Source organism: Acanthisitta chloris, unplaced genomic scaffold (genome assembly GCF_000695815.1).
Source record: "Acanthisitta chloris isolate BGI_N310 unplaced genomic scaffold, ASM69581v1 scaffold1340, whole genome shotgun sequence".
NCBI lineage: Eukaryota > Metazoa > Chordata > Aves > Passeriformes > Acanthisittidae > Acanthisitta > Acanthisitta chloris.
Window position 1 is genome coordinate 111,358 of NW_008653277.1, and position 9,165 is coordinate 120,522.

The 9,165-nt window shown below is 39.2% G+C and overlaps 1 protein-coding gene across 1 annotated transcript in view; it reads left to right on the plus strand.

The window, feature by feature from the left end:
* KIF16B (kinesin family member 16B) overlaps positions 1-9,165 on the plus strand; it is a 121,977-nt gene that overhangs the window by 98,775 nt on the left and 14,037 nt on the right. The window contains exon 25 of the mRNA XM_009080250.1: positions 7,947-8,030. Within this exon, the coding sequence (XP_009078498.1) occupies positions 7,947-8,030 (84 nt within the window). The remainder of the gene's footprint in view (positions 1-7,946; positions 8,031-9,165) is intronic.

Consider the following 9,165-nt stretch of genomic DNA (forward strand, 5'->3'; position numbering starts at 1 on the left):
TTTTGTCCCTCTTCAGTGACAGATGGAGTTGAAATGTTCTTTGGAGAAACAGTTATGCCTGTCTGAGGAAGGGAACTGGCACAGGATCTTACAAGTTCAAAGCAGATTACCCAAAATTAGAGACAGCAGAGCTGTGAGAACTTGTGCATCCTGAGAAGATGCTCATTTATTGGTGAATACAGTGATGATGATCTGTGGGGGCTGGTCAGAGCATGCTGACTTTGAGGGGACTTGCAACAGAACTGTATATATTTATGAGAGGAGATGTAAGTGCTTGTGCTTTTTGACGTGTCTTAGTGCCAGTGTTGCAGGGGAATGATATAGAGAAGGTGCCTATTTATATATGGGTGATGCTCCAGAGAGATAAGTAGGAAAAAGGCAAGGAATTGTCTGAGAACGGTGGGGAAGTTGCAGAATTGCTTGCCTGGGAGATTAACCCTTAAAGGGTCTCCAGTACTGAAAACTCTACTCTGGTCTCAGTGAGATGTGTTCTGGAGGGGATGAAGCAGACTTGGCTCACCAGGCTGCTGGGACTATGGGCCAGGCAAAAAGCAACATGCAAATCAGGAGTTGTTGCTGCCAGCCAGAAATGCAGAGGTTAAAGCAGTTCTGTGGTCAGGTGAACCTTTGGCACAGAGCAAAAAGGATGAATATAAGGAAGAAAAGAGTATTCTCATGTACGTGGGGCAAAACAGCTTCCTCTGAGAAAAGGCTGTGCTGGAAAGGAACAGGAAAGCAAGTTGTAGCATAAATTTTATTCAGGAAATACCAGGGGGAAATAAGACAAAAAAACCCCAAAAGAACAAAACTCCAGTACATCGCTACAATTTGGTCTCTCTTGCATTTGTCAGAAGGGAGGTATTTATCAACCAGCTTACTTAGAATTTTTACAGAGTAGATTCCCTCAAGGTAAGAGGGAGATGTTCATTCCCTTGTGGGTGTTTGAGTAAGATTCAGGCACTGCTGCCTGTAGCAGCAAGGAGAGACAACAAAAGAAAGCTGTAAGCCTGTTGTGCTCGAGGAGCTGAGACAGCAGGGATGAGCCTAAAGCAGCTCCTTGGCTCTCAGAAACACTGCAAAGACCTTGAGAGCAGAGTCTGCTTCTCTCAAAGGACTGACCGTGTTAAGCTGGTGTCAGGGACCTCTGCAGGGGCCCTGTGCATAGGAGGAAGGTTGTTTACATCCTTTTTCCAGTTCTATTCCTGGTCACTTACTATGCTTGTTTGTTTGTTATAATAAATTGTGACTTTTGTTGCTGCTTAAAAGCTGTTCAGCCTTCTTCATGGAGTTCACTCCATTAGAAGGCTGACATGGGTCCACCTCAGAGCTTTGGCTCATCCTTGGTTGCTTGGATATGCTGCCTCTGAGAATATCAAATCCCTCTCCCCTTTTGTCAGACAGTAGGGATGATGGCAAATGGCCCACTGGAGTAAGAAAAAGAATTAGGTAGGTCATGGGGAGCGGAGGGAAGCATAGCAATAAAATAGAGACAAGTTAGGAACCTGGAAAGTGAGGGAGAACATGTTGGAAGAGAGGGAAGATGTAGAGAGACAATATTAGAAACGGAAGAGGAAAACAGGTGACAAACTGAATACCCAGAAAGTAATCCCTGGATATTACCTCTCCTCGATTAGTTGTTAATGAAAAATACTGTCTTTAATCTTTCTGTCCTCTGAGGGCATCACTTACCTATAGCATAGATATTGGGGGATCAGTGGATGGTTTACATGATGGAGGACCATGTTATTTTTTAAAGGAGAATAAGTTTAGAGTTTTCTTCACTCAACTTTAAATACTTTGAGCTTTATCAGCTGAAAATATGACTTAGGTGGGTTTTAAAGGTATTTTATCGGTATTTTTTTAGTGGATAGTATATGTTCAAATTATTTATCTTTGATCTCTATTAGATTATTTTTTCAGAATTTATGAAGCAGCCGTTAATCTGTTCATTAAGTGTTAACTTTTTACCTTTGCTTAATGCTCTCTTATGAAATTGTGCAGAATAGGTGGTTTATTTCAGACAAAACACAAGTAAAAATACAGAAGTTAAGCTTTTTTTTTTCCTTGTTGTCAAATCCCTAAATAGTTAGTGCAAGTACCTAGTCAAGAATACAGCCTCTTTTCAATTTCTTTAGACTCTGTGAGTCTTAGCACATCTTGAGAAGTTGAGGCTTAAGTTACTTTGTTTAAACTTCAAAAACTAAAAGTAGGACAGTTTTTTCTTTCGTTACTCCCTGCAAAATCAAGTCAAGTGCAGCCACACTGGCTGCAAAACTGTGCCACATTCTCCTCTTTGATTTTTCTCATCTGTGACAGAGATTTCTGGTACAAAGGATCAAAAGTCAGACATACCCTTTGAAAAATGAGAAAATTCAGAGTTGTAAAAGTAACATGAGAGTTAAATAAGACTGACTTTTTAATTTAATAGTTAACATTTCCTTAATTTTCTTTTTTCCCCTTTTTCCCCCCATTTAAATGTATCAAAACATTAAAGTACAAAGAGAATTTGGGATGAAAGATTAAAGATGACTCAGCCTCCATCAATGTCTGCCCTGTTTTTCTTCTTAAAAAAATATCTTTTACCATATTGTAGGCACTAAAACATAGACTATACCTGCCAGAAATAATGAGATGTTTCAATCCTGTAGATTTTTGCTTGATGTTGGAAAATGGCACTTTTTTAATGTTTAGGGAGCATAACACTTGGAACAATTTCACGCTTCAGAAGTGACAAGCCTACATGACTGTATTATGTGGTATTTTACTTTGGTCCACTATATACTGAAATATCATCTGCAAAGTACTGTACAAGACTTTTTATTAACATGTTCTGTTCTGCTGTACCATAAAACCCCTGAACTGAATTAAATCCAGCAGGTCCCCAAGCAGATTTAATGTCAGTGAAGAGTCTCCAACTGAACATAACAGAAATTAAAGGACACCCTTCAAATGCTGACGGCTTCCTTTTCTAAAGGTCCTGAAATGAGAGTGCACCCCACCCCAGGCAGAGCCTTTTGTGCTTTTGGAGCCTTCATTTACACTCTCTTGGTTTCCAAAAGGCCAGTCTCCAAATTTGCATCTCTCCCTGGGGCTCAGAAGTTGAAGGCTGTAAAGATGTATGGTTTCCCTTTAAAAGGGTATGCTTCCATATAGATGTTGTTAGGTATATGCTGTTCCCAGAATCTTAAGGTCAGAGAGTTGTATGTATGATAAAAGAGGTGACTAAAAAAGGGTCACTTGCTGTTCTGCCATCTGCTCTTACCAGCATTAAATGCCTGCTGAAAACCTTGTTAAAACCAGTCTCCTGGCTGGAGTGTGGGAGGACTAGAGGACTCCATTCAGCTGTTTAACGCAGTGAATAACACTTGCTAGGTATGAAGCACTTTCCCCTTGAGGACTGGACCTAGTACTGTCTAAACTCGATCATACTAACTCACAAGTACTCCATCACAGCAGGTAAGAATTGTTTCTTACAGATAAGATTGCTGAGACACAAATAACGTGCCCCGAAGTAACACAAGACCCAGAAATAAAACACAGCCTTTATTTATTATAAAGAAATTAGGGAGTAAATTGCAAATGACTGTTTGCCTCTCCCTAAGACTGCTACTGCCTAGCAACGATTGCCAGATAGGATAAACATCATTAACTGTAAAAAGTTTAATGTCTAAAAGACATTAGGAGTGCTGATATGCAGTCTTGAGGTGTCTCTGTACTATTTTAAAACATCATCTGGCTTTGCCTTTTGGGTCTAAGAGTAGTCCCAGTTTGCCCACAGTATGTCTATGCATGCATGTGCACACTCCTATGGATATAATGGAATTCGGATTGCAGCGAGGCTATAATTAAGTATAGTAGGGAAATGCTTCTGCAGCCAAAATAAAAATTAGAAATCTTGCACGCTACATACAGAAGCTTCTCAGGAAATCATTCAAGCCCTCTCTTCCTGTCAGGCAGGGGAATATGCCTCTTAATTTCCCCTGACAGAAAACACATCACCTCATCAGCAGCCCTGGAAAACGACAAAACATCCCTGCTGAAAAAGACTGCCTGCCAAACGCTTCCATTGCCACTGCAGCAAGGGGGACAGGGAGGGGAGGTGTGTGCTTCAGAAATGTCATGGAAGGAGAATGATTTACCTTGCTACCTGTGGAGTCCTACTGTTATGCCTTGCGTTGCTGCAAAACGTTCATCTCATAGTCAAAGTGTAACCCTTGGAGACTTAATTTGAGCCAGAGGATACATGACCATTCGGTTCTAAAAGAATAATTTATACTCCTGAATTTGGATAGTGTGAAATTCTCTTACAGTGTTTGAGCCAAAGCAAACATCTCGATGCAAAGTCCACACCTGCAGATCTCCTACATATTTCAGTGCCAGAACAAATGTGGCTCAGTCACACACTGTGCTGTGTGCATTAACCTGTAGCAGTGGTTATCTCATCTGAAGTTACTGTGCAGTTTAAAGGCACTGTAGAGCTACTAATAACAAAATTTGAGTTTATGGAAATATTTGCTACTGCACTTCAGCTTAAATGGGTAGGATATTTTAAATAGACCTCAAAATCCTATTGAATCATTGCATTTCTGAATCTCACACAGTTACATTCAGAGTCTGTGTCTCAAAATAGTACATCAGGACATAGTAAATCAGAGGATTTTTATAGACCAGTACCGTAACATTTATTATTACTTCGCTGTATTTGTATTGCTTTTTTCATTTCTTTTTTTATAAACCAAAAGTATGGTGAGGTGAGAATGTTTTATCATCACTCTGTATGTTTGTGGGACTCTTGCACCAATGTATTTTTCCCTGCATTGAAGGAATAACCTTGTAAGTCAGAGTGACAGAGATCAGTGGTGTGTATGCATATAAGCACACTACCTCTAGTACATACACTAATAGTGTATTTTTATATAAATACAGTACAATAGACTGGCCTCCTATTGCAGTGATACTTCAGTCACATACAGGGCTGCATAATTCACATTGCTGCATGGATACTTCCAGTTCTCATGTTGCAAAGATAATTTTCAAGCTGCGAAGTAGGTGGGAACTGGTGCTGTCATGTCTGCATTAAGTGTTTGGACAGTCTGAAACTCAAGCCTGCAGAGTTTTGAATCTCTCATTTTGGTGGGATTAGTCTCTTGGCATGTAGTAGAGTTGAACTCATTGGAATAACTGAGTTGCTGAATTGATGATGAAATGTATAGCTGGAGGATTTTCTGTCATATAGCTGGGTGGTCATCTGTTGTGTGACAGAAATCATCTCCATATTTTATTTGTGAGATGGGACCCTTGGGAAAGAATGGGACACAGAAATGTTCCAGCAAGCCCAAAGCTGTTTGCCTTCTGCATCTGGCCCTGTAGAGGTGCTGACTGCAGTAGGTGACCAGTCCTTTGTAACACACCTCTGCAGGGTGGAATATCCTTCCAGGTGCCGTATCTGTATGTATAGGTATATTCTATACACACATATATGTATTACAAGCATAAGTAACTGACATACATATGTCAAGAATAGTTTGGCACATTTGTGTTCTGATCTGGGTGGTAGTTTCATTACATATAAAAGATTCAGCAATGAATTTGTGATTTTCATTTAGGTATGTGTTGTGACTTTGAACGTATCAGAGACAAGTTTACTGGCTGAGGCCTTTCTCTTGCATATTAAATTCGTGATTGTAATAATGGACTTTGATTGGTTTGGTTTCAAAGATTTGTGTATGGTAGTGATTTGGGAGTTAAAACGGTGTGAGTAGCTGCTTCAGTTTGAAAAAGTTTAGCAAAACTTACTGGCTTTAGAAAATAAAACTGGTTTTCTCCTAAGATATATCCAGAAAGCTAACAGATTAGGAAAACAATTTACCCAGCCCAAAATTGTTTAGAATCAGTCCCAGAATTCCTGTTAAGATGAAACTTAATTTACATAAATAAATCATTCCTTATTTTAGCTGTAAGACCTTGGTTTGACTCTACGGAGTATGTATGAGGATGTTGTAGCAGTAGGTTCATTGTGCAAATTGTTTTTTAAAAGACACTGTTTTAAAATTCTATAATGAATGTATTTATTGGCAAATAAATATAAAAACAATCTCCCTAGGGCCAGGAGAGGATTGTGATGGTAGTTGCTTTACCTTGCTTGTTTCTGGTAGTGACATGATGCAGTACCATTTAATAAAACACAATTTCTGCAGGGGTGGGATTTTGAAGTCCTTGAAAATATTAGCACTTATAATCCTGTATAGGTGAAGAAGTGACTAATGCAGTGAAAATAAGTCCCAAGGACATAATTATAGGATACCGATGGATTGTGTACTGCTTGCCCTGCCAACATCAAGAAGCAGGCACAGTGAGAAGAATGTGGTTGGAGAAATTTGAGGAATCTAATTGGGATGTGCTGGCAGGATTGATGCAGAGCAGACATCTTTTCAATCTCTCCTCTGGTGCCCCACATCACTTTAAATCGCTCATTTGAAGATGTCTAGGCATTTCTTTAAAATTATCCAAGTTGGAGTCGAACCAGAGAACAGGAATAAATTATTGGTATTGCAGAATGCCTCTGTATTTTAAAGATGCTTACATTCCATGTTAATAATGGAGCTCCTCATTTAATTCAGTATATTGCTGCTCCTTGTAACCAGCCATAAATTCTCTACAGTCCTGCATGTGCTGATAGACTAGAAAATGATGCATCTTTTTTATTAGTTCAATATCATCAAATAGCCAGGGGAATTCATGCAGGAGGCATTTTTACACAGGGCTTTTGCCTGCCAAACAACTCCAGCAGTGCCAATGAGAGGCTGCATACTTTTGTCTCATACAGTGAGTGCTGGGAAGAAATTGGGTTTGGTGTGCCTTCAAGTGCAAACTCAAACTATGGGGAGAGGACTTGCTTTTTTGTGTGCTGCTCCCAGCAGCAGTGGTTTAGCAGACCAAATTCATTGGCTCTTGTTACCAACTCTTGAGTCTTTTGTGTGTTTTCCAGATATAGCTGGCTGGAATTAGATCAGGTATTTTATTTGTTGGTATACAAGAAAGGGAGACAGTTCCCCCCCACACACCCCTTACCAGTGTAGCTTGCCAGAGTTCCTAGAGGATGGGGAAAAAAATGAGGTGATAGTTTTGAACACCTCTGTGGAAGAACTCCTAAGAGGACAGAACTGAATAGTTGTTTTTAGCAGTTGTGCTACTGCCTTGGATTTTTTTGATGTGATAAATAGGATTTTGCCTACTTACGTAGAAATTAAAGCTACCAGCTTCCAGCATGGATGCACATTTGAATGGGATTGAGCTACAATTGAGTTACAACTCAAGAGGTCCCACTTCCCGTCATGTTAGGTGCCATCACAGCATAGGGATATGGTCTCAGCCTGTCCTCGCTGCGAGGGAAGAAGTGGTAGTTCAAGGCACAACAAAAGGTTCAGGTCAGGTGTCAGCTGGACTCCAGCAATGCCATCTTCCAAAGCATGACTTCGGTGGGAGTTCTTAGTTCCAGTGATCTTACATTTATGATAGAACATAAGAGAAAGCAAACAAATTGCACAACAGTATGGTTTGAAACCACGGTTTTTAAGAGACTGAATGCAATCTTTTGTGATACACAGAATTCCTGCAGAGATCTTTCTTACTGCTTAGTTGGTGCTATCACATCGGATTCAGTTTGCAAATTTCTAATATTGATACGGGCAAACAGTGGCAGTCCAATTCCTAAATTTTATTTCAGTTGCTCATTGATGACAAAATGCTTTGTTATCTTAGCAGTACTACAGACCAGATTGTAATACCATCAGTAGAAATGTGTAATGTGATATTTACTAATAGCATATAGTGTAGCTCATGCATATTTGGCATTTTCTTCTTCTCAGCTGCTTTGTAGTTTAAAGAGAATTTTCTCATCTGAGCTTGTCACTTCTGATGCCGCTTCATCCTTTAATGTCTTCCAGCTTGCCACTTTAGAATTCCCTCCAAAGAAGCTCTTTGGAAACAAGGATGAACGGGTGATTGCAGAACGACGGAGTCACTTAGAGGTAATGCCAACTTTTTAACAGGCCTCTGCAGTGTATTTAGGTAGAGTACTGTCTGCTTGACCAACAGAAACCATTCCCATATGGTCACCATTAAATAGCCTGCTTGTAAGTATCAAGTTACTTGCTGCCTCGTTTAACACAGGAGATGGCAGCAGTAGATTGCAAAGTAATGAAACATCCCTTAAAAAATAAATTACTCCTAGTGTAGGAAAAAAAGAAGCAACTCTTTAGAGATATTCATAGGAGGTACATTTATTTAAGGGGGAAAGGTGGTGGGTGAGGTAAGCGTTCACTGTAGACAGATGGTCTCTGTGCAAGACAAGATTAAAAAAATATATTGCTACTTTAAATGCAATTTGTTAGTTGAAGATTTATTATTTTATCATAGTTACTATATCCAAATATCTCATGACAGAAGGAAAGCGATATTTAGGCATCTCTGAGTTCTATTTTGTATCTCAGCTTTCTGATTGTATTCTTTTTCTTTCAATTAATTTTAGAAATTAATTTTATCGTGGGCAAGGTTATTGAGTTTGAGGGTTTGAGATATTTTGCTGGTTCTGCAGTACTGTGGAGATGGCATAATTTATACTCCTATCACACATTAGGTCTTTATATTTCTCTGTTAATGCATGTTTTATTGCAGCCCAGGGGCAGGAGGTGGGGTTTGGGGAAAGAAGAATAGGTGTGATGAAAGACTAAGCCATACACCCTGAAACTATATTGTAGCCACAAGGGAATTACTTGATCATGCAAGTCATTAAGAATTGTATTCTTTGTAGAGCTAAAACAGCATTGAGTAGAGCTTTAGAGAAATTAATACAAAACTAGACTGCTTACAACTGGAATCTTTTCTTACATGTTTTGATTTTTTTCTATGTACTTCATCTTTTCTTTGATCTACCAACAAAACATCCTCCCACTGACTTTTGATATGAGGAGCACAATTTTTTCCATCACCTCCTCCATAGACAGCATAAAGACATGGCCACATTCCAGTCTAGTACTCAATTTGCATATTTGTGTACCAGTAAGAAATTTAATCCTTTAATCTTTCTGACCTTTCATTGATTTACTAAGGATTTAATTGTAATGTTTCTAATGTGAAAACTGCTGTGTATACTGATGCTTTGAT